Genomic DNA, 23,671 nt, shown 5'->3' with positions numbered 1-23,671 from the left:
AGCTCAGAGTAATTTCACCTCTGGCTCTGGTGTAGAAATACCCCAAGACTGAGTGCTGCCCGGCTGACTTCTCCGCGTGAGTCACGCGGATCAGAGAGGATTGTGTGTGGAGAATATGGGCATTTCTGTAATATATTTAGGAACGCTATGCATGACTCGGTTTCCCCACTTGCTGGGTGTGAAGCGTTTAATGTCTCCTTTGGGACACAGGGGTAAGGGATGGGCTGGTACGAATGAAGTCTCAGGAACTGAAGATGAGCTCCAGGACACTTTGGAAAAGAACGCAAGGTGATTCGGCAGATCGAGGGATGTGATTGTTCCCCTCTATTCGACATTGGTGAGGCCTCATCTGGAGTACTGTGTCCAGTTTTGGGCCCCACACTACAAGAAGGATGTGGAAAAATTGAAAAGCGTCCAGCGGAGGGCAACAAAAATGATTAGGGGTCTGGAACACATGACTTATGAGGAGAGGCTGAGGGAACTGGGGTTGTTTAGTCTGCAGAAGAGAAGAGTGAGGGGAGATTTGATAGTTGCCTTCAACTACCTGAAAGGGGGTTCCAAAGAGGATGGATCTAGTGGTAGCAGATGACAGAACAAGGGGAAGTGGTCTCAAATTGCAGTGGGGGAGGTTTAGGTTGGATATTAGGAAAATCTTTTTCACTGGGAGGGTGGTGAAGCAGTGGAATGGGTTCCCTAGGGAGGTGGTGGAATCTCCATCCTTAGAGGTTTTTAAGGCCTGGCTTGACAAAGCCCTGGCTGGGATGATTTAGTTGGGGTTGGTCCTGCTTTGAGCAGGGGTTGGACCAGATACCTCCTGAGGTCCCTTCCAACCGTTATTCTATGAACGTGGACTCTGAGCAAAACTTGGCTTTCCCAGACTAACCGAAAGGCCCCTTTGCAACAGCTGCCCTGGGTCTCTGGTTCCATCGCTCCCTAAGGGGGCAAAGTCTCTACCAGAGCAATTGGGACTCACCCTGCAAATCTGTGACCATGCATCCCTGATCCCTTTCTGTCCCATTGCTGTGACACCTACCGGCCCTCATCCGAAACCACAAAGCATCACCGATAGTGCTTTCTGCTCCACTCACAGCTCATCCGACCCCGATACGCCAGCATCAATTTGTAGTAACTTCTCCCATCGGTGTCCAGATCAACGCTGGTGTGAGTGAGATCCTGCCCCTCCATTGGTTCGTGTTCCTACTCCTGTGGAGAACTGGGAAATATATTATTTCTTAATAAATACCATTTGCACCTCAGTGGATAGGTGGGATATTGTCCTGCCTGAGTGCAGAGAGCACTGGTTTTCAAACTTTTTTTTCTGGCGACCCAGTTGAAAAAAATTGTTGATGCCCACTACCCAACGGAGCTGGGGATGAGGGGCTCGGGGTGTGGGAGGGGCTCAGGGATGGGGCAGAGGGTTGGGATGCGGGGGTGAGGGCTGCAGGGTGGGGCCGGGAATGAGAGGTTCAGGGTGTGGGAGGGGGCTCTGGGCTGGGGCAGGGGGTTGGGGTGCGGGAATGGATCAGGGCTCTGGGCTGGGGGTGTAGGCTCTGGGGTGGGGCCAGGGATGAGGGGTTTGGGGTGCAGGAGGGAGCTCTGGGTTGGGGGGGCTCAGGGCTGCGTGTTGGGGTGTGGGAAGGGGTCAGGGCTCTGGGCTTGGGGTGCAGACTCTGGGGTGGGTCCAGGGATGATGGATTTGGGGTGCAGGAAGGGGCTCTGGGTTTGGGGGGGCTCAGGGCTGGGGCAGGTGATTGGGGCACAGGCTTACCTCCCGCAGCTCCCTGACAGCAGCGCAGTGCGGGTGCTAAGGCAGGCTTCCTGCCTGTCCTGGCACCACGGACCGCATTGCACCCCAGAAGCAGCCAGCATCAGGTCTGGCTCCTAGGCAGAGGCACGCAAGCAACTGCATGTGGCTCTCTCCCGCAGGCACCGCCCCCCCAGGCTCCCATTGGCCAGCGCAGAGCCAGTGCTCGGGGTGGGGGCAGCGCGCGGAGCCCCATGGCCCCCCAGCCTAGGAGCCGGACCTGTTGCTGGCTGCTTCCGGGGCGCAGCGTGGTGTCAGAACAGGTATGGACTCGCCTGCCTTAGCTGGGCAGCACCGCCGACGGGACTTTTAATGGCCCGGTCAGCAGGGCTGACCAGAGCCGCTGAGACCCAGTGACTTACACTTTGCAACACCTTAGAGACTAACCAATTTATCTGAGCATAAGCTTTCGTGAGCTACAGCTCACTTAATCGGATGCGTGTTAATTCTTTTTGCAAATACAGACTAACACGGCTGTTACTCTGAAACCTGTCATTTTGCGACAGTAGTGGGTCGCAACCCACAGTTTGAAAACTGCTAGCATAGAGTTAGCACTAAAGGAGCTGTTAGCAGAAACCAGGGCAGGATAGTTAAAGAGCATCCCCTCAAACGTATATAGCCAGGAAGGGCTTGGCCCCAGCTCTGTAGAAAGAATCGTAAATATGGCAGGTGACCAGCTTGGCTTAACAGTGAAATCCTTGCTGATCTTAAACACAAAAAAGAAGCTTACAAGAAGTGAAAGATTGGACAAATGACCAGGGAGGAGTATAAAAATATTGCTTAGGCATGCAGGAGTGAAATCAGGAAGGTCAAATCACACTTGGAGTTACAGCTAGCAAGGGACATTAAGAGTAACAAGAAGGGTTTCTACAGGTGGAGTGCCCCAAGGGTCAGTCCTGGGGCCGGTTTTGTTCAATATCTTCATAAATGATCTGGAGGATGGTGTGGATTGCACTCTCAGCAAATTTGCGGATGATACTAAACTGGGAGGAGTGGTAGATACGCTGGAGGGGAGGGATAGGATACAGAAGGACCTAGACAAATTGGAGGATTGGGCCAAAAGAAATCTGATGAGGTTCAATAAGGATAAGTGCAGGGTCCTGCACTTAGGACGGAAGAACCCAATGCACAGCTACAGACTAGGGACCGAATGGCTAGGCAGCAGTTCTGCGGAAAAGGACCTAGGGGTGACAGTGGACGAGAAGCTGGATATGAGTCAGCAGTGTGCCCTTGTTGCCAAGAAGGCCAATGGCATTTTGGGATGTATAAGTAGGGGCATAGCGAGCAGATCGAGGGACGTGATCGTTCCCCTCTATTCGACATTGGTGAGGCCTCATCTGGAGTACTGTGTCCAGTTTTGGGCCCCACACTTCAAGAAGGATGTGGATAAATTGGAGAGAGTCCAGCGAAGGGCAACAAAAATGATGAGGGGTCTGGAACACATGAGTTATGAGGAGAGGCTGAGGGAGCTGGGATTGTTTAGCCTGCAGAAGAGAAGAATGAGGGGGGATTTGATAGCTGCTTTCAACTACCTGAAAGGGGGTTCCAAAGAGGATGGCTCTAGACTGTTCTCAATGGTAGCAGATGACAGAACGAGGAGTAATGGTCTCAAGCTGCAGTGGGGGAGGTTTAGATTGGATATTAGGAAAAACTTTTTCACTAAGAGGGTGGTGAAACACTGGAATGCGTTACCTAGGGAGGTGGTAGAATCTCCTTCCTTAGAGGTTTTTAAGGTCAGGCTTGACAAAGCCCTGGCTGGGATGATTTAACTGGGAATTGGTCCTGCTTCGAGCAGGGGGTTGGACTAGATGACCTTCTGGGGTCCCTTCCAACCCTTATATTCTATGATTCTATGATTCTATGAGGTATATTAGCAACAAGAAGGAGGTCAGGGAAAGTGTTGTCCCCTAGTGACAGGATGTGGAAAAAGCTCAATGCTTTTTTTGCCTCTGTCTTCAGGAACAAGGTCAGCTCCCAGACTACTGCACGGGGCAGCACAGCATGGGGAGGAGGTGACCAGCCCTCTGTGGAGAAAGAAGTGATTTGGGACTATTTAGAAAAGCTGGATGAGCACAAATCCATGCAGCCGGATGCGCTGCATCCGAGAGTGCTAAAGGAGTTGGCGGATGTGATTGCAGAGCCATTGGCCATTATCTTTGAAAACTCATGGCGATCCGGGGAAGTCCCGGACGACTGGAAAAAGGCTAATGTAGTGCCTATCTTTGAAAAAGGGAAGGAAGAGGATCCTGGGAACTACAGGCCAGTCAGCCTCACCTCAGTCCCCGGAAAAATCATGGAGCAGGTCCTCAAGGAATCAATTCTGAAGCACTTAGAGGAGAGGAAAGTGATCAGGAACAGTCAGCATGGATTCACCAAGGGCAAGTCATGCCTGACTAATCTAATTGCCTTCTAGGACGAGATAACTGGCTCTGTGGATGAGGGGAAAGCAGTAGACGTGTTGTTCCTTGACTTTAGCAAAGCTTTTGACACGGTCTCCCACAGTATTCTTGTCAGCAAGTTAAAGAAGTCTGGGCTGGATGAATGGACTATAAGGTGGATAGAAAGTTGGCTAGATTGTCGGGCTCAACGGGTAGTGATCAATGGCTCCATGTCTAGTTGGCAGCTGGTATCAAGCAGAGTGCCCCAAGGGTCGGTCCTGGAGCCTGTTTTGTTCAATATCTTAATTAATGATCTGGAGGATGGTGTGGATTGCACCCTCAGCAAGTTTGCAGATGACACTTATCTGGGAGGAGTGGTAGATACGCTGGAGGGGAGGGATAGGATACAGAGGGACCTAGACAAATTAGAGGATTGGGCCAAAAGAAATCTGATGAGGTTCAACAAGGACAAGTGCAGAGTCCTGCACTTAGGATGGAAGAATCCCATGCACTGCTACAGACTAGGGAACGACTGGCTAAGCAGCAGCTCTGCAGAAAAGGGCCCTAGGGGTTACGGTGGACAAGAAGCTGGATATGAGTCAACACTGTGCCCTTGTTGCCAAGAAGGCCAATGGCATTTTGGGCGGTATAAGTAGGGGCATTGCCAGCAGATAGAGGGACGTGATCATTCCCCACTACTCGGCACTGGTGAGGCCTCATCTGGAGTACTGTGTTCGGTTTTGGGCCCCCCACTACAAGAAGGATGTGGAAAAATTGGAAAATGTCCATCGGAGGGCAAGAAAAACTATTAGGGGGCTGGAGCACATGACTTATGAGGAGAGGCTGAGGGAACTGGGATCATTTAGTCTGCAGAAGAGAAGAATGAGGGGGGATTTGATAGCTGCTTTCAACTACCTGAAAGGGGGTTCCAAAGAGGATGAATCTAGACTGTTCTCAGTGGTACTAGATGACAAAAGAAGGAGCAATTGTCTCAAGTTGCAGTGGGGGAGGTCTAGGTTGGCTATTAGGAAAAACTTTTTCACAAGGAGGGTGGTGAAGCACTGGAATGCATTACCTAGGGAGGTGGTGGAATCTTCTTCCTTAGAGGTTTTTAAGGTCAGGCTTGACAAATCCCTGGCTGGTGATTTAGCTGGGGATTAGGTCCTGCTTTGTGCAGGGAGTTGGACTACATACCTCCTGAGGTCCCTTCCAAGCCTGATATTCTATGATTCTGTTGAAAGGGTTGTTGGCCAAGGCTGAGTCTGCAGCAGGCAAGTTGGTGTCCAGGGGGAGGCAAACTTACTCTCCTTGCGCAGAGCTTACTCCCCTTGCACAGTAACTGGAGTTCTTTGAGATGTGTTCCCCCCTTGGGTGCATGCGTCCGGGGCGGCGGAACATGGTGGGCCAGAGACCCATGCCCCCGCCCCCACTTTTTATTGTCTGTAAAGGAGAGTGATGGGGGTAGGAGAGGAGCGAATGGCGGGGAGATTTGGGGGTTTAGAGGTGGTGTGGGGGCAGGGCCTCGGGGAGAAGGGGCAGTGCCGGAGCAGGGCCACGGTTTGGGCGCTGGCGGACTATCCACTTTTAGGTATCTTCTGCTGCTTCTGCATGTGCTCCCATGCACCTTCGATCAGAGATTTTCAGTAGCAGTGCTTGTTCGATCTGAAGACACGCCCTACTCGTCCTCGTACACTGTTGTGAGGCTAGAGAGAACTGCGTGGGCAAACCACCCTCAGTTTCTTCTCTACCACAGAGTCTCGCAGAGAAAGTTCCAGAGCAGACAGCAAGGACGACGGGGAGTGGTGCACCCATAGGGGGACACATTTCAAAGAACTCCAGCTACGGGACAAGGTGAGTAACCTCTCCTTCTTCTTTGAGTAGCGTCTTTGAGGGCACTCCCATGACTGTCAAGCAACATCCCCACAGAGAAGAGGGAGCTTTGGACAAGAGTCTACTACCGAAGACAGCACTGCATTGCCAACTGCAGCATCTGCTCTAGACGCATGAACTAAAGCACAGCGGCTGAGGAAAGTATGTACTGAAGTCTAGGTTGCAGCTCTACAAATTTCAGCAGTTGCAACATCCTTGAGTAATGGAAGTAGATGATGACCTTGTAGAACATGCTAACACCCTAGAAGGGAGCTGAATGTTGATAGGAGTCATAACATTAAATAATACTCCTATTTCAAGAATCTCTGGGTGGAGATTATGGATTTCTTGGATCTGTCTGCAACTGAAAAGAAACAGTTGGCGAGACTTTCACAAAGGTTTGGTTCTGCCAAGAGAGAAGGCTAACATCCTTCTGACATCCAAAATACGGCAAGAAGCTTCTTGCCTAGTCTGATGTGGTTTTGAGGAAAAAAACAGAAGATGAATGGTCACATTAATATGAAAGTCCGAAGACACCGTAGGTAGAATCTCAGCATGTGGTGATAGCATTGCCTTTTCCTTGAAAAACAAGGTAAAGAGATAGTCTGCCATTAAAACTCCCAGTTCACTGATCCTCTGGGCAGAAGTGACGGCCACCAAAAAAGCTGTTTTCGTGAAACAGGTGAAGCAATGAACATGTAGCTAATTTGCTCAAATGGATGTTTCATGAGGCAATTAAGGACAAGGATCAAGTCCCATATTGGAATAGGTTCTCTAATCTGGGGGGAAAGTTTAATCAGTTCTATGAGGAATCTTTAATTTGGAGGATGACCAAAAATTGAAAAACCTCCCATAGACAAATGAAAGGCTGCAATAGTGTACCTTAACGGAACCCATACGGAAACCTCATCTTTTTAATCCCAACAGGTAGTCCACGATGGTGGAAAGAGGAGAGTGAACTGGAGAGAGATGTCAGTGGCTACACCAGTGGTGAATTTTTTTCCATTTCTGAAGGGAAGTATTTCTCATCGGTGTCCTTCTGCTGTTTACTAATAAGAGTTGTACCTCTTTTGAGCAGCAAGTCTCCACCCCTGAGAACCATTCAGAAGCCTGGAGTTACAGAACTTCCAATTTGGGATGAAGTGTTCTCCCGAGACAACAAGCAGCAACTGATTGGAAGCATCCAGGTTGGATGTCAAGCAAGACCAAATCAGGCAAGGATACCACACCCTGTCTTAGCCAAGTCAATGCCATCAAAATGACCTTGTTCTTGTCCTACTTGATCTTGTTGAGAACTTTCAAGAGCAAGAAACCCCCTTGCCCATGAAATAAGGAAGGTCTTTCCTATTGATTGAGGATCGAGCAACATTTTTTGCACTTTGTGGGCAGTGGCAAAGAGGCTCACTCCTGGAAACCCCCAGGTGAGAAACATGCTTTTTAGGACTCGTGAATCCTACTCCCATTCTTAATTCTGGAAGACCCTGTCAACCATGGAGTTCTGTATACCCAGGAGGTAATAAGCTGAGATGACTACCTGGTTAGCTACACACCAATACCATAGTTTTATTGGTTCAGCACAGAGTGAAAGGAAGTGTGCCCTGCCCTGATGACCGATGTAGAACATGCAGGCCGTATTTTCTGTCGTGATCTTGACAGATTTGGTTCTGATCAGTGGCAGCAAGCCTTCCTGACTGCTCTCAACTTCAGAATGTGGATGTACAGAAGACACTTTTGGGGAGACCATTTGCCCTGGATGGTGCGTGATCCCAGATGTGGTCTACCATTTTCATTAACTGCGTCAATAACCAGAGAATTTGGTGTTGGGTGTAAAAATTAAAACTCTTGAGTCCTTTGCTGGAACATATTTGTTGTTGGCACATTTACAAGTAGGAGGGGCCATTGCTGGAGTCTGCCAGATGGTCCTAGCAGGTTCTAGCAAAGAAGGGCCACACATGCAGAAGCTGATGTCCAGGAGTTTATGATGAGAATCCTGGACCTCTTCTTAAGGGTTTTGAAGTGTACCAGTGACATGCTTTATCAGCTCCTGGAATTGTCTGAAGTAATCTGCCATGGAAGGTGGTGGAGTCATTATAACCTCATCTGGCAATGACAAAATATTTATGTAGCCTGCCACATTCTTGCCAACCCTTGCCTTCTGCTCCTCAAAAGTCTCCTCTAATGGTTCAGGTTGACAAGGTTGGAGTGAAGGCTGAGGAGAAGGCTCTGTCTCTGCTCCTTACAAGAGTGACTCAGGGCACTTATGGCTGTTGATGATATAGGGCCCAGGGGTCTCAATAAGGCCACTGGGGGTCCCCATAGGGCATAAGAAGAGGCATCCACCATTGGTCATGCCAGAATTGGTAGAAGCATTGCCTCTTGCAGAATAAACAGGAGAACCCCGACATAAAATCTGGTGGCTGAAAGAGTCATTGTCAACATATTTCAGGAGAGGTGATAATTGTTCACCCTAGAGGGTCAAAGTCCTGTATAAGGAGGTTTTGATGAAAAAATGTGGAGTCAGTGACCCAGAAGATCTTGATACGAACAGCTGTCTGGTGGCGGTAAATAATGAGGACTCTGGCTTATTTGACCCAAGAAAGTCCTTTGAGTATCTAAACTCCTGCAGTACCAATGGTACTTAGGAGGTAGTTACATGAGGAGGCCAGCTTCCATACCAAGGCAGGTACCAATCTTGAGAGCATCAGTGCTATGGGCCCCAAACACTTGCTATGAGTTCAGAGTCAGACTCTGGTGGTACGTATAGGATGATGGTATAGGTACAGGTATGCAGAAGCGTACAAAGGCACAGACTTTTTTGATGTAGACCTTCTACTAGTATGGATACTACCACCCGAAGCTGAAGATGTCTTTGGTACCCAATCCTGTTTTGTAATACTAAGGCTCTTAGAGGAAGCCTTAGATATCCTCATGGTGCTGAACCCACTTGGAACTCCATCTCGGACCTGCGGTCTCTGGAACATTTTTCTCACTCGGTGACCAAGACTTCTTAGAAGGACCTCTAGCACTTTTACTTTTCTTGTCAATACCCAGAGACTTAGAACGTGACGCTCTCTGTACTACTGTACTTTCCAGGAGGAAGGACACTGCTTATAGCCTGGCATAGCGCAGAACAGAAAAGACCAGAGAAACCTCTCAACTGGAGAAAAAAAGGAACCAAAGGATAACAACCGCCCCAACTAACAACTAAACCAAACTAGCAAACTATACTAACCGGGCACGCTCGACACTCCATCTCAGGACAAAGGTGGAACTGAAGGGCGTTCGCCCACACAGCCCTATATGTCCTCAGTACAGGGCGCAAGGAGGTATGGGGCGCATGTGTAGGTCAAACAAACACTGACACCAAAAATCCAAGGCGTATGGGGACACGTGCGCACTTAAAGTAACCGGGAGTGGAGCACCCACTCACTCAAAGAAGAATGGAGGGGAATGCGGAGTGTGTAGGTCTCAGTTATTTTAAATCCACTTCTCTGAGCGGTGTGTACCTTGGGGCAAAATAAACCATGCTTTGCTCTAGAGAACCAGCTTCTGGGGCACTGTGTACTGTTACCGCCCCGGGGGCGAAGGAACATGGCTGGAGACCGGCAGGGTGTAACCTGGAGAGCAGCTCTGAGAGCAGCTGGATTGCAGGATCCCACCCCATAGCTGAGGGGAGCAAGGGGACCCTGGTGTGTGTGTTGGGCGGGGGGGAGAGGAAATGGGGCACACTGAGCCCCTGGCAGGGGGTGGTAGACAGAGTCTCTGGCACAGAGGAAGGACTGGGGGAATGGCAGGGGGTCCTTGCAACAGAGGAGGAAGGGAGGGGGGGTGCACAGGGAGTTAGTGGGGCGGACAAAGGATGCCAGGAGGGTGTGCACGGAGCTCGGCCGTCAGAAGCTATGAAGTCCGCACCCCCCAGGTGTCAGATCCAGTCCCAGCTGTCGACTGTGATAGCTGGGGGAGAGGGAGGGGAGCTGGGGGTCAGGGATCTCTGGCAAGGCAGCTGAGGGCTGGGAGATGGATGCACAGCTGCTGCCCTCTAGTGGCCAGAGCAGCTCATTACATGGCACAGCGGGTGAGGCCTGTGGAAGTGCGCAGGGCCCTGGGATCACAGCACGCATCCAGGATTCATAGGTCAGGCCAGTAAACAAATCCATGGGGGAGATACCGGTCTAGATAGGCCCATGCATCTCATCCAGGGCAGCAGAGAGGGGCTGGGATAACAGGCTAGATGGGCCCACAGGTCTGATTTAAGGTGGCAGGGAAGGGGTGGGTTATTGATGGGTCCTGATGTATGGTGACAATTCCTACCCCCCATCCCACAAGAGACGATCATAACATTAGTGTCGTAACAAAGATTTTATTTCCATTATGAACATGACAAGTTGGTACAAAACAGCCCCACGGTACCAGCACCACAGAGACAGGCCAGAAACAGGAACCCTGCATCCGACGTGGAACGGGAGCGACCGTTTCAGCTCCCGAACCGGGGCCAATCCTTCCCTGCGCCTAGGACAGAAAGAACACGGAGACCATGACGCCTCACTCATGGACAACTGAGAGGTCGTCAAGAGCAATCGAAGGGAATACCTGGGTAGAGAACGAAGCTGTCATAGAATCATAGACTATAGGGTTGGAAGGGACCTCAGGAGGTCATCTAGTCCAACCCCCTGCTCAAAGCAGGACCAATCCCCAATTTTTGCCCCAGATCCCAAATGGCCCCCTCAAGGATTGAACTCACAACCCTGGGTTTAGCAGGCCAATGCTCAAACCACTGAGCTATCCCTCCCCCCAAAAAATTTTCAGGGTTGGAAGGGACCTCAGGAGGTCATCTAGTCCAACCGCCTGCTCTTAGCAGGACCAATCCCCAATTTTTGCTCCAGATCCCTAAATGGCCCCCTTGAGGATTGAACTCACAACCCTGGGTTTAGCAGGCCAATGCTCAAACCACTGAGCTATCCCTTCCCCCTGTCCTGGGGGACTCTCTGCCACAAGATACCGAGCTTAGAGAAGATTCAGCAAAAGGGTCAATATGGATAAATGAGCACATCCTGAATTACCAAAGGCGCTCGGGACGGACTTGCAAACCCTAAGCTCAGGGGAACATCTCCCCTGGGCAGGCTATGCCACAAATGTCCACTAGGGGGTGTCACACACCTTATTCTGAAGCAATTGGTCCCTGCCACAGACAGGATACCGGCTTGATGGGCTTATGGTCCAATCCGGTTTGGCTTGTGATTTGAGTGAGAGTTGGCAATGCTGGGGGTGAGACAAAGGGGGCAGGACGGGATGAAGCAGGGAACACTAACACTCCGCGGCGCTTTGAGCTCCGGGAACCGGGTTTTCTTTAGCTCAGCTTCGAGAGCTGCAAGGTCCCGGGTTCGAGGCCTGCAGACAGAGCGACGCACCCAGCGCTGCTGGAGGTGGAGAATTCAGGAGGAGAATTGAGAGCCGTTTCCCACCTGGGGCAGAAATCTCCCCAAGGAAAGGGCCCAATGGGTGGCCCCGTCCCCGCTTCCTAGAACTCGGTGAGGTCGTCGTTGAAGTACAGCAAGATGCCCGGCGTGTACAGGTCGGAGTCCAGGTTGAGCTGGTAGAACTCCACGTCCTCGTCCGGGATCTTGTTCTGCTCCAGCGTCTTGTCCATGTCCAGGTTGACGCCCTCGTACTTCCAGGTATAGCTGGCGGCGTGGGCGTTGTGGGGCAGGTAGCGCCGCAGGATCTCCCACATGGACTCCTCCGCGCACACCTGGGGGACGGCGTGAGAGACTTGGGGCCTGCTGGACTGACCAGCCCTCGAGCAAATATTTCTTCCCCCAAACCTCAAACCTCAGCTCCCAGGGAAACAAAAGCACCATCTCCCCCCGGCGCCCCCTGCTGCTCACAGGGGAGTTCACTGCCTCCCTAACCCAGCAGCACCAGCCTTGTGTAAAGCAGCTGCTAGCTCAGACCACCAACTCCCCTCCACCCCGCTCCATGTCCCACCCTGCCCTGCTTCTTATATCCCTCCTTCCCAGCATGCCTTGCTACCAAGCCCTCCACCCCAGGGACTACAACTCCCAGAATCCCCCTGCATCCGGGGGAAATGGGGTCATGACCAGCCTTAAAGGACCAGCATGCTACCGCATCATGTGTATTTCAGGACAGGAGTGGGCTCTAGATTGATTGGAGACCCCACTTAGCGCCTGTCCGCATGTCCTGGTAACTCAAGGCCCCCCTGAATAGTGCGTGGGGATGGCAGTTTGCCCGGCGTTGCCACTCAAGCTCCCTGCCCCGTGTGAGGCCCAGCTCACCTCCAGCATGTGCTCCTGCGAGGTCAGGGTGTTGACGATGCGGATGTGCCGGGTCTTGGAAGCCAGGATCCCCACTTCATACTTGCTGTCCTTCCACCATGGCAGCCCGAAGTCGTTTGCCCAGTCGGAGCGGGGCAGCTGGGGTGGGATGTGGATGAAGCGGCCCTGGGGGGTGTAGTACTTGACGCAGCCCGTCAGCGGGTCCACGTGGGTCTGGATCTGAAAGGCAGGCAATTCCATTAGCAGGGTTAAGGGGGAATCCGACTGCACTCCCCCGGCCACTGCCTCCTAGGTCAATAAATGTGTTACAGGCAGACAAGAATCACAGACTTGCTTAAAGCTGATGGGCTTGCTAAGCACCGTAAATGGAAGGAGCAATTAAATACCCCCTTTGCATCATAAGAGCTGACTAAGAAGCCACCGCCCAAGGCCAGAGAGCCAAAAGGTTTCCCTGCAACTGGGATATGGATTGGTTGCAGTTGTGTCTGTGCAGGGGCGAGGAAGAAAGCTAGGGAAGCCGTGCAGAGGGAGTCAGCAAGGAGGCAGAGCTCTTTGGGGCACAGGACTGGCTGGAGAGGCAGGCTTGGGGATTTCTGAGCAAGGAAACTGCCTGGTGTTTGATCCCAGAAAACAGGATTGCAGTACGGTCTTTGCTTGCACTACCGAAATCCCTGACTCGCAGCATCCAATGGGAACAACCCTGAATATCGGCTCACAGCTTGGGCGAAGGGGGCAGCCCCAGGATTCCACCAGATCAGCTGGTCCCAGACCCCACTGACAGCGGAGGATGGATCCCAGCCTCCCACTCCCTCAAGAAGAACCACAAACAGGAACCTGAGTGTGGGGTTCATGGGGGAAGGGGACAGAGGCATCAGACCCTGAAGCCCCAATGGCTGTGGATCAGGACCCCGTCGGCAAGTCAGCGAGCTTGTAGTCAGCTGCTTAGCGAACAAGCCAGTCCCACCCTGTGAGACAGGAAAGGGCAGAGCTGGAGAGGGTGATGTGGCTGGGAGGGAAGGTTTCCATCCGGGGGGGTGGGGGGGGAGTTCTGCGCCCAGCTGGGGAATTCCTCTAAAGACCCCTGGAGACAAGGAAGGAAGGAAAACGTTCTATTCCCACTATGCAGCCACCTCTAGGGTGGGCAGGGCGGCTGGTTATCCAGGGATCCCTCGCCTGGCACTGAGATGCAGCCACCTCTGGGGCAGGGCCCAGCAGCTGTTTAACCACTTCACAACGGTTTCGGACAGGAAGGGAAGGAGAACCCTGTGCCCATGTCAAACTGCAGGGGTGGCGTTTGGGGATCTGGGCAAGCACCGGCCCCCTGTAACGACCCCCCGCTCTGCCAGTGCTCACGTCTCTGGTCTTGGGGTTGAACCAGTGACTAATGTCCTTTCCCGCCGCTTCCAAGATGGGCCTCAGCAAGACGTCCCCTGCGGGAGACAGAGCCGGGAGTCAGACGACATGTGCGGTGATGTGGCGGGGTGGGGGACATGCATCCGTGTGCCCCCAGGCCGGTAGGGCCAGGTTCACGTGGGTGGGTGTGGGGTTCAGTGGAGGGGACTAGGGAGGAGTGCCACAGGGCTTTGGGGGGGGGAGGGCTGGCCCACCAGTGGGTGTGTGCAGGGGGTGCAGTGGGTGTGGGGTCCCCCAGTGAATGGAAGGATGCCGGTTACCTTTGTGCTATAGGACCAGTAGGTTCAGGTCAGGCTCTGGGGCTAGGATGGTGTGTGGGAGTCCCGATGGGGGGGTGCCCTGTGGGGAAGAGTGCCAGGGTGCACGTGGGGGCTTGGGGGACTCTATGAAGGGTGGAGTGAGCATTGTGTGTGGGGGAGGGCCTATGGAGGGTGCCCCAGTCAACTGGGGGGGTCTTGACCACAGTGCGATGTGAGGGGGCGTATGGGGGTGCAGCGATGGACTCTGGGGGGAGTCCAGGAGGGAGCCGCAGTGTATTGTGGGGGTGCTGGGGGGTTGTGGCACCGCAGTGCATTGTGGGGGGGGGGTGCTCAGGGATGCCACGGTACATTGTGGGGGGAGGCCTGGGGGGGCGGCATGGGGCATTGTGGGGAGGCTTGGCGGGGGGGCGGCGCGGGGCATTGTGGGGGGTGTTGGTGGGGGGGCGGCGCGGGGCATTGTGGAGGGGGTTGGTGGGGGGGGCGGCGAGGGGCTCTGCGGGTGGGGGGGGTCCCGGGGGCGCGGCGCCGCGGGGCATTGTGGGGGGTGTTGGCGGGGGGGCAGCGCGGGACATTGTGGAGGGGGTTGGTGGGGGGGCGGCGCGGGGCTCTGCGGGTGGGGGGGGTCCCGGGGGCGCGGCGGGGGGGGCGGCGCCGCGGGGCATTGTGGGGGGTGTTGGCAGGGGGGCGGCGCGGGGCACTGTGGGGGGTGTTGGCGGGGGGGCGCCGCGGGGCACTGTGGGGGGTGTTGGCGGGGGGGCGCCGCGGGGCATTGTGGGGGGTGTTGGCGGGGGGGGCGGCGCGGGGCTTTGTGGGGGGTGTTGGCGGGGGGGGCGGCACGGGGCATTGTGGAGGGGGTTGGTGGGGGGGCGCCGCGGGGCTCTGCGGGGGGGACGCGAGGGGGGTGCCGGGGGGCGCGGCGGGGGGGCGGCGCCGCGGGGCATTGTGGGGGGTGTTGGCGGGGGGGCGGCGCGGGACATTGTGGGGGGTGTTGGCGGGGGGGCGGCGCGGGACATTGTGGAGGGGGTTGGTGGGGGGGCGGCGCGGGGCTCTGCGGGTGGGGGGGGTCCCGGGGGCGCGGCGGGGGGGGCGGCGCCGCGGGGCATTGTGGGGAGGGTTGGTGGGGGGGCGGCACGGGGCATTGTGGAGGGGGTTGGTGGGGGGGCGGCGCCGCGGGGGGTGTTGGCGGGGGGGCGGCGCGGGGCATTGTGGGGAGGGTTGGTGGGGGGCGGCGCGGGGCATTGTGGAGGGGGTTGGTGGGGGGGCGGCGCGGGGCTCTGCGGGGGGGACGCGAGGGGGGTGCCGGGGGGCGCCGCGGGGCATTGTGGAGGGAGTTGGCGGGGGGGCGGCGCGGGGCATTGTGGAGGGGGTTGGTGGGGGGGCGGCGCGGGGCTCTGCGGGTGGGGGGGGTCCCGGGGGCGCGGCGGGGGGGGCGGCGCCGCGGGGCACTGTGGGGGGTGTTGGCGGGGGGGCGGCGCGGGGCATTGTGGGGGGTGTTGGCGGGGGGGGCGGCGCGGGGCTCTGCGGGTGGGGGGGGTCCCGGGGGCGCGGCGGGGGGGGCGGCGCCGCGGGGCACTGTGGGGGGTGTTGGCGGGGGGGCGGCGCGGGGCATTGTGGGCGCAGACCCTCGTGCTGCCGGACCAGCGGGCTGAGGTCGGAGACGCGGCCCAGGAACGACACCCAGAGGTCCCCGGGCCGCGCGTGCGCCGCCACCTCGCGCGGGGTGAAGTAGCGGGACGGGAACGTCTCCATCGCGCCGCCCGCGCTGCCATGGCAACCGCCGGCCGCCCCCTCCCCCTCCCCCTCCCAGCAGCCACCGCGCGCGCTCGGCCCGCCGGGAGACTCCGCCCCCCCCGCGCACGGGCCGCCGGTCCCGCGCCGCGCTCGCGAGAGGAGGAGGAGCCGCCGGGGGGCGGGATGGCGGCGCCGGCCGGGCAGCGCGAGGAGAACGGGTGCTGCGGCCGCGGGGGGAGCCCCGCGGTGAGAGGGGGCGGGGGCAGGTCCCTGGCCGGGGGGGCAGCGGAGGGAGAGGTTGGGGGAAGGGGCGGCGGGGGGGGTGTCGGCGAGGGCCCTGGGGGGCAGCGGCCGGGGGGGGCAGCAGCGGGGTGGGGCGGTGGGGAGGGGGCGCGGGGGCAGGGGCAGCGGCGGGTGGGGGGGCGGCTGTGGGGAGCAGGGGCAGCGGGAGCCGGGGGGGCAGCGGCGGGGAGCAGGGGGGACGGGGGGCGGCTGTGGGGAGGGGGCGCAGGGGCAGCGGCCGGGGGGACAGCAGCGGGGGGGGGCGGCTGTGGGGGGCAGCAGCGGGGTGGAGCCGGGGGGGCGGCGGGGGGGGCGGTTGTGGGGCAGCAGTAGCGGGGTGGGGCCGGGGGAGGGGCAGCAGCGGGGTGGGGCGGGGGGTCGGCTGTGGGGGGCGGGGGCCGGGGGGCAGCGGCGGGGGGGGCGGCTGTGGGGAGCAGGGGGGGCGGGGGCCGGGGGGCAGCGGCGGGGGGGGCGGCTGTGGGGAGCAGGGGGGGCGGGGGCCGGGGGGGCAGCGGCGGGGGGGGTGGCTGTGGGGAGCAGGGGGCCGGGGGGGCAGCGGCGGGGGGCGCGGCTGTGGGGAGCAGGGGGGGCGGGGGCCGGGGGGCAGCGGCGGGGGGGGCGGCTGTGGGGAGCAGGGGGGGCGGGGGCCGGGGGGGCAGCGGCGGGGGGGCGCGGCTGTGGGGAGCACGGGGGGCGGGGGCCGGGAGGGCAGCGGCGGGGGGGCGACTGTGGGGAGCAGGGGGCCGGGGGGGCAGCGGCGGGGGGCGCGGCTGTGGGGAGCAGGGGGGGCGGGGGCCGGGGGGCAGCGGCGGGGGGGGGCGGCTGTGGGGAGCAGGGGGGGCGGGGGCCGGGGGGGCAGCGGCGGGGGGGGCGGCTGTGGGGAGCGGGGGGGGCGGGGGCCGGGGGGCAGCGGCGGGGGGGGCGGCTATGGGGGCCGGGGGCAGCGGCGGGGGGGGCGGCTGTGGGGAGCAGGGGGGGCGGGGGCCGGGGGGCAGCGGCGGGGGCGCGGCTGTGGGGAGCAGGGGGCCGGGGGGGCGGGTCCCCGGGGCGGTTCGGGCTCCCCGCTCTCCCCCGGCCTGAGCCCCGCTCTCCCCGCAGGACTCGGAGGCGGAGGCGCCCGACTCGCCCCGCGCCCGCGCCCGCCGCCAGCTGGAGGCGCTGCTGAACCGCAGCCTGCGGATCCGCATGACGGACGGGCGGACGCTCGTCGGCTGCTTCCTCTGCACCGACCGCGACTGCAACGTCATCCTGGGCTCGGCGCAGGAGTTCCTCAAAGCCAGCGGTGCGCCGGACGCCGGGGTTCCCCGCCTGGGGGCTGCTGGGGGCCAGGACCTCCCCGGGCGCTGGGGGGTCAGAGCAGGGGGTTCTGGGAGACAGGACTCCTGGGTTCCCTCCCCGGCGCTGGGAGGGGAGTGGGGGCTGGTGGTTAGAGCAGGGGGGGGGGGGCTGGCAGCCAGGACTCCTGGGTTCCTTCCCCGGCGCTGGGGGGTCAGAGCAGGGGGTTCTGGGAGACAGGACTCCTGGGTTCCCTCCCCGGCGCTGGGAGGGGAGGGGGGGCTGGTGGTTAGAGCGGGGCGCAGGGAGCGACTCTCTGACCCCCCCCTCTCGTCCCCAGACTCCTTTGCGGCCAGCGAGCCCCGCGTGCTGGGCCTGGCCATGGTGCCCGGGCACCACGTCGTCTCCATCGAGGTGGAGCTGGAGAACCTGGGCAGCCCCCAGTACCTGTGAGAGGCGCCCGGCGGAGAGACCTGCCCGAGGACCTGCCCGCGGGGCACTGCCCGGCACCGGGGCTGGCGGCCGGGGGGCGCTCTGCCCAGTAAAGCCTGTGGGGAGCCCAGAGCAGCCGCCGGGCCTCGTTTGTGCCGCACGGGTCTCGGCGTCCCTGGCCGGAAACAAGCCGGTTCCTTCGCTCCCCCCCATGGGTGACCGGGCCTTGTTCTCGCCCTTGGGCCCTGCCCCTCACCTGGCGTCTGGGCACCAGTAGCCGAGCCAGGGTTAGTGCCAACTGCTTCCCGCTCTTCTCCCCACACCAAAACTAATCCCCTCGCTCCCGACCCACAGCCCCTGCTAGCCCAGCCCTGCCCCCCCAGCCCTGCTGGTGCCCCTCACTCCTGACCCACAGCCCCCTGCCAGCCCAGCCCTGCCCCCCTAGGTCTGCCGGTGCCCCTCACTCCTGACCCACAGCCCCCTGCCAGCCCAGCCCTGCCCCCCTAGGTCTGCCGGTACCCCTCACTCCTGACCCACAGCCCCCTGCTAGCCCAGCCCTGCCCCCACAGCCCTGCCAGTGCCCCTCACTCCCGACCCACAGCCCCCTGCCCCCCCCAGCCCTGCCGGTGCCCCTCACTTCCGACCCTACTGATTTGTTTTCCCTGTTCCCCCTCCCCCCACTAGCACTGTTAACCCCTTGCTGGCCAGGGCTGCTCCCCCTGCACTCTGGGAATGGGGGGGACCCCGCTGCTGCCTCCCCGTCTCCGTGGCCTTGGGCCGAGCCTGGCCCCCAGCCCAGCGCCTGCTGTTCCCATCAGCTCCGAACAATGGGCCGCTCTGTCCCCCGCCCCGTCCTGCCCTTCCCCTGCCGCAGGCTGCGACCCGGGGGAGCCGCTTATCTTAGCCCAGGCTGCTTCCCCTGTTCCCAGCTGCTGCCGCCAACCCTGGGCCCCTGGCTGCCCCATGGCCCTGCCTGCGGGGGGCACTGGACCCCCCGCACCTGCCTTAAACCCGCGCCAGCCCGAAAGCATGCCCGAGCAGGGGGGGGCTGGGAGCCAGGATTCCTGGGTTCTCTCCCTGGCTCTGGGAGGGAGGCTGGTGGGTTAGAGTAGATGGGGCTGGGAGCCAGGACTCCTGGGTTCTCTCCCTGAGTCTGGGATGGGGGCTGGGAGCCAGGACTCCTGGGTTCTGTCCCCGGCTCTGTCACTGATTTCCTGTTGCCTGGGGCTCCATCTGCCTCCCTTTCCCTGCGTAGGACAGGGGTAACCCTCGCTCCTGGCCCCATCCCACCCCATGCCCTTGTTGCCTCTGCTGGCAGGTTCCCCGTCCCCATGCCTGACCCCTGCCCACCTAGCGGGGGAGCGATGTGAGGGGGCAGGGCTGGACCTCCGGGGGGTTCCCAGGGCCTGGGCCCTGCCTCCGCTCCCTCCGGCCATGGAAAACTTGAGCGTGTTTCCCCGGCGGCTGTTTGCTGTGGAGCCAGGCCAGCCCTGGAGCGGAAGGGCAGGCAGGGGTCAGAGAACGGCCCTTCACGGGGTGGGGGCGAGGCCAGCAGTGAAGGGTCGTGGCAGCACCCGGCAAAACAGGGACCTGCCTCCAGTAGAGGGTCGGGGCAGCGCCGGGCCCTGAGGAATAGGGGGGAAAGTGGTGGCAGAAATCCTGCAGCAGGGAGTTCCGCAGCCCCAGCCCTGCCACAGCAGTGTGTGCCGCAGCCCCAGCCTGCCTGCCTGCCCCCCTGGTGGGGCAGGATGGGATCCCACAGCAGATGTGGGGGAGGCCCCCAGCCCTTCCCTTAGCATTTTGGTCTACCCTGGGGCCTCCCCCATTCCTGAGTGACACACAAATGTTGAGCGGGGGTGTAAGAAAAAGGAATCAATTGTGCTTGATAGAAAAGGACTTTTATTGATAATAAAATGACCCCCCCACACACACACGTCTGCTTCCTTTGAAGGTCCCCCCCGCCCCACCCTAGCCTGCCCCTCACCCTCAGCCCCCCAAGGCCCAGAGCTCCCTACCTCACCCAGCTCAGACCCAGCCTGCCCCTAAATTACAGCCCCTCAATCCAGAGGGGGTCCCCCCCAACCCACAGCCTTCCCTAGATTGCCCCAACAGCTCACCCCAACCCCAGGCACAAACGCTGCCCCCCCGAAGCAGCTAGAGGCAGAACAAGCAGGTGTCGCGCACCCCAAGCCAGCAGCAATTCCCCTCCCCCCTGGTCTCTTTGGGGTGTCGGCCCCACGCGGGCTGCTCCTCGTTCGCTGGGGGGGGCCGGCGGGGCGCCCCGGGCCCCCTCACACCCAGACCTTGTCCCGCGGGGCGGGCGGGCGGGCGCGGGGGCAGCACCAGGCGGCCTGGCGGTAGTGCCCGGCGGGCAGGTTGCGGTAGACGGCCAGGCTGTAGGGCAGGAGGCAGTAGCCCAGCTGCAGGTGCCGCGCCAGCCGGACGAAGGCCGCCAGGCCCAGCACCAGGAGTGGCAGCAGCAGGGTGAAGCCGAGCACCAGCAGGGCCGTGGCCCCGGCGTCGTGAAGATGGGCCTCGCACGGGGGCACGCGGGCGTGCAGGAACTGCGGGGGGGAGGGGAGAGGGTCAGCGGGCGTGCGACAGGCGTGTGGGCCGGCGCTGGCCCTCGGGAGGGTACGTACACACGCGTGTGCAAAGAGCGGCGCCGGCTCGCACGCTCACGGGCACTGGCCGCACACCACAGCCGAGCCCGAAGCCTGGGGGCACCCCCCTCAGGTGTGCAACAGCGTGCAAGGACGGGGGCCCACGTGCAAACACACCCAGCCCCACCATCTAAGCTCCCCTGGCCTGAATGTGCCTGAAGGGACAACGCCCCCCCACATTTGTCAGGAGTGATGGGGGGGCAGGGGCGGCGCCGGGACGGGCTGCCCCGGCCCCATGGGGTTATCGGCCACAACCAGACCCCCCAGGTCTGCACTTCGTCAGCTGTCAGGCGGGGTGGGGGAGGGGAAGGGCAGGACGCCTGGGTTCTCTCCCTGGCTCTGGCAGTGGGGGGTGGGGGCCTGGGAGCCAGGACTCCTGGGTTCATGTTGCTTGTCTCAACCCCCCACCCGCCGCCGCCTGCCCGCCCCATTCCTGGGGCTGCTGGGAATTTAACGCCCCTGCTGGGCTGGGACCACCCAGAGCATCCCGCAGCTCCATGGGGTGGGGGGGGTCCAACCCCCCCAGGAATCCAAGGGCAGAGATATCGCCCTTCCCCCAGCCCTGCCGGTGCCCCTCACTCCCGACCTGAAGCCCCCTGCCAGCCCCACCCTGCCAGCTCTGTTCTGCGTAGCTCCAGGGGGTCAGAGGGGAGGGGGGGCCCCGAGGGGGGGCTCACCTTGGAGTGGCAGAGGAAGCCCCGGGGGTGTCTCTGGAGGGGTCGGGAGGGGATCCGGGGGGTCAGAGGGGAGCGGGTCTCTGGGGGGGGGTCACCTTGGAGTGGCAGAGGAAGCCCCTGGGTGTCTCGGGGGAGCCGAGGGGGGGATCCGGGGGGGTCAGAGGGGAGCGGGGCTCTGGGGGGGGGGTCAGAGGGGCGGGGGTCCGGAGGGGCTCACCTTGGAGTGGCAGAGGAAGCCCCGGGGTGTCTCTGGAGGGGTCGGGGGGGGATCCGGGGGGTCAGAGGGGAGCGGGGCTCTGGGGCGGGTCAGAGGGGCGGGGGTCCGGAGGGGCTCACCTTGGAGTGGCAGAGGAAGCCCCGGGGTGTCTCGGGGGAGCCGAGGGGGGGGTCAGGGGGGCGGGGGTCCGGGGGGGCTCACCTTGGAGTGGCAGGGGAAGCCCCGGGGTGTCTCGGGGGAGCCGAGGGGGGGTCAGGGGGGCGGGGGTCCGGGGGGGCTCACCTTGGAGTGGCAGAGGAAGCCCCGGGGTGTCTCGGGGGAGCCGAGGGGGGGTCAGGGGGGCGGGGGGCGGGGGGGCTCACCTTGGAGTGGCAGAGGAAGCCCCGGGGTGTCTCGGGGGAGCCGAGGGGGGGTCAGGGGGGCGGGGGTCCGGGGGGGCTCACCTTGGAGTGGCAGAGGAAGCCCCGGGGTGTCTCGGGGGAGCCGGGGGGGGTCAGGGGGGCGGGGGGGCTCACCTTGGAGTGGCAGAGGAAGCCCCGGGGTGTCTCGGGGGAGCCGAGGGGGGGTCAGGGGGGCGGGGGTCCGGGGGGGCTCACCTTGGAGTGGCAGAGGAAGCCGAGCCCCAGCGCGGTGCCCGCGGGCAGCAGCGCGGCCGCGCAGAGCAGCGCGCAGAGCAGGGCGCAGAGCGCCGCGGCCAGCAGGTTGTGCGCGCTCAGCAGGACGGCGCAGGCCAGGCAGTCCAGCGCCCCGCGCAGCTCCAGCGGGGGCCCCGGGCCCGGGTCCGGGTCCCCCGCGCCGTACGGGGGCGGCGGCACCGGGCTGCCCCGCTCCGCCCCGCCGGGATCCTGCCGCCCGCTCGCCGCCGGGGAGCCGGACATGGCCGGGGCGGGGGGTCCGGCTGCCCGAGGGGCTCCCTGCGCGGCCCCTGCGCGCTGCGCCTTATAGCGCCCGCGGGCCGCCCGGGCCCCGCCCCTTACCTCGTCCTGCCCCCCTCGTCCAGGGGCAGCAGGGGAGGCGTTGGGAGGGAGGCGAGTCCTGGGACAAGATGCGCGGGGGGGGGGGGGTTTCCTGGCTCTGCTGCCCGGCTCATCCCCCCTCCCCCGCCCTCCATGTGCAAAGGGGGGGCCAGGAATTTGGCCTGCTCAGATTCCACGGATGCTTGAAGTGATCCACCGCCTGTCACCCCTCCCCCCCAGCTCTGCCGGTGCCCCTCACTCCCGCCCCCCAGCCCCAGCCCTGGCCCCCCCCCCAGCTCTGCCGGTGCCCCTCACTCCCGCCCCCAGCCCTGGCCCCCCCCAGCTCTGCCGGTGCCCCTCACTCCCGCCCCCCAGCCCCAGCCCTGGCCCCCCCCAGCTCTGCCGGTGCCCCTCACTCCCGCAACACAGCCCCCTCCTAGCCCGCCCCCTGTACTAACTAAAAATAAAACGTTATTTTGTGGTGGATGACTGGGCCCAGGGGGAAGGACCCACGCAGGAAAACCGCTTGGCCCCCGAAGGCTCAGTCTGGCACCGAGCCGCTCCCGCCCCAGAGAGGGATCACGGCCTCACGGTGGAGAGTTCTCTGAAAACATCCACTCGACGTGCCGCAGCGTCGGAAAAAGGAACCGACCGCTGGGAATCATGAAGAAAGGGAAAGAGAATAGGACAGAAAATATCCTGTCGCCTCTATATAAATCTGTGGGACGCCCACGTCTCGAACACTGCGAGCGGGTGTGGTCGCCCCAGCTCAAAAAAAGATCTGGTGGAACTGGGAAAGGTTCAGAAAAGGGCAACAAAAATGATGAGGGGTCTGGACCGGCTTCCGTACGAGGAGAGACGAATAAGATGGGGACTTTTCAGCCTGGAAAAGAGACGACTAAGGGGGGAATATGATAGAGGTCTATAAAATCATGACGGGTGTGGAGAAAGTTGATAAGGAAGTGTTGTTTACTCGGTCTCATAACACAAGAACTAGGGGTCACCAGATGAAATCAATAGGCGGCAGGTTTAAAACAAACAACAGGAAGTATTTCTTCACACAACACGCAGTCAACCTGTGGAACTCCTCGCCAGGGGATGTTGTGAAGGCCAAGACTATAACAGGGTTCAAAAAAGAACTAGATACGTTCCTGGAGGATGGGTCCATCAGTGGCTATTAGCCAGGATGGGCAGGGATGGTGTCCCTGGCCTCTGTTTGCCAGTGTGGCTGAACTTATGTTCTTATGGCAGTTGTGGGCAGGGGGAAGTTATTGCTTTAACGATGTTGGGGTAGTTTCAGGTCAGAAAATCCATTTCATCATGCCCTCTGACCGCCTGGGATTTCCTCCCCACGTAACCGCGGCCCCTCCTGGAGATGATCCAGAGACGGAGCCCTGGGATCCTTTCTGTGGCTTCTTTCT

At 60.8% G+C, this 23,671-nt stretch overlaps 3 protein-coding genes across 4 annotated transcripts; 1 reads left to right on the top strand and 2 right to left on the bottom strand.

Moving 5' to 3' along the window:
- Window positions 1-10,395: 10,395 nt before the first annotated feature.
- Window positions 10,396-15,802, bottom strand: CYB5D1 (cytochrome b5 domain containing 1). Of its 2 annotated transcripts, none has more exons than XM_048833947.2 (5): window positions 15,640-15,802; window positions 13,698-13,774; window positions 12,345-12,563; window positions 11,209-11,800; window positions 10,396-10,560 (listed from the first exon to the last, which is right to left on the bottom strand). In XM_048833947.2, exons 1-4 carry the CDS (start codon window positions 15,764-15,766, stop codon window positions 11,570-11,572), a joined length of 654 nt encoding a protein of 217 aa, XP_048689904.2. In that variant the 5' UTR covers window positions 15,767-15,802; the 3' UTR covers window positions 10,396-10,560; window positions 11,209-11,569. The 2 variants fall into 2 exon arrangements, with proteins under 2 accessions (XP_048689904.2, XP_048689903.2); XM_048833946.2 differs by having other exon boundaries at window positions 11,514-11,800.
- An 89-nt stretch (window positions 15,803-15,891) lies between these two features.
- On the top strand, window positions 15,892-19,664 carry NAA38 (N-alpha-acetyltransferase 38, NatC auxiliary subunit). Its single transcript, XM_048833966.2, has 3 exons — window positions 15,892-15,994; window positions 17,129-17,312; window positions 17,646-19,664. The coding sequence occupies exons 1-3, from the start codon at window positions 15,932-15,934 to the stop codon at window positions 17,756-17,758; spliced, it is 360 nt and encodes a 119-aa protein (XP_048689923.1). The 5' UTR covers window positions 15,892-15,931; the 3' UTR covers window positions 17,759-19,664.
- On the bottom strand, window positions 19,614-22,328 carry TMEM88 (transmembrane protein 88). The gene is made up of 2 exons (XM_048833954.2): window positions 21,891-22,328; window positions 19,614-20,301 (listed from the first exon to the last, which is right to left on the bottom strand). The coding sequence occupies exons 1-2, from the start codon at window positions 22,170-22,172 to the stop codon at window positions 20,029-20,031; spliced, it is 555 nt and encodes a 184-aa protein (XP_048689911.1). The 5' UTR covers window positions 22,173-22,328; the 3' UTR covers window positions 19,614-20,028.
- Window positions 22,329-23,671: the final 1,343 nt, after the last annotated feature.

The sequence above is a fragment of the Caretta caretta genome, chromosome 28, assembly GCF_965140235.1.
Source record: "Caretta caretta isolate rCarCar2 chromosome 28, rCarCar1.hap1, whole genome shotgun sequence".
In the NCBI taxonomy this organism is placed as follows: Eukaryota; Metazoa; Chordata; order Testudines; family Cheloniidae; genus Caretta; species Caretta caretta.
The sequence above is the reverse complement of the archived record's forward strand: the minus strand, read 5'-3'. Positions and strand labels throughout refer to the sequence as shown.

What these genes read in the sequence shown, in the direction of transcription:
- CYB5D1 (XM_048833947.2), bottom strand. Translation starts at nt 15,766, where the DNA reads ATGGAGACGTTCCCGTCCCGCTACTTCACCCCGCGCGAGGTGGCGGCG. An exon ending in GCTGGTCCGGCAGCACGAGG is followed by an intron (nt 13,775 to 15,639) that starts GTCTGCGCCCAC and finishes TGTCTCCCGCAG; the next exon opens with GGGACGTCTTGCTGAGGCCC. An exon ending in CGCAGGAGCACATGCTGGAG is followed by an intron (nt 11,801 to 12,344) that starts GTGAGCTGGGCC and finishes GCCGTCCCCCAG; the next exon opens with GTGTGCGCGGAGGAGTCCAT.
- NAA38 (XM_048833966.2), top strand. Translation starts at nt 15,932, where the DNA reads ATGGCGGCGCCGGCCGGGCAGCGCGAGGAGAACGGGTGCTGCGGCCGC. An exon ending in GCCGCGGGGGGAGCCCCGCG is followed by an intron (nt 15,995 to 17,128) that starts GTGAGAGGGGGC and finishes CTCTCCCCGCAG; the next exon opens with GACTCGGAGGCGGAGGCGCC. An exon ending in GGAGTTCCTCAAAGCCAGCG is followed by an intron (nt 17,313 to 17,645) that starts GTGCGCCGGACG and finishes TCTCGTCCCCAG; the next exon opens with ACTCCTTTGCGGCCAGCGAG.
- TMEM88 (XM_048833954.2), bottom strand. Translation starts at nt 22,172, where the DNA reads ATGTCCGGCTCCCCGGCGGCGAGCGGGCGGCAGGATCCCGGCGGGGCG. An exon ending in GCTTCCTCTGCCACTCCAAG is followed by an intron (nt 20,302 to 21,890) that starts GTGAGCCCCCCC and finishes TCCCCCCCGCAG; the next exon opens with TTCCTGCACGCCCGCGTGCC.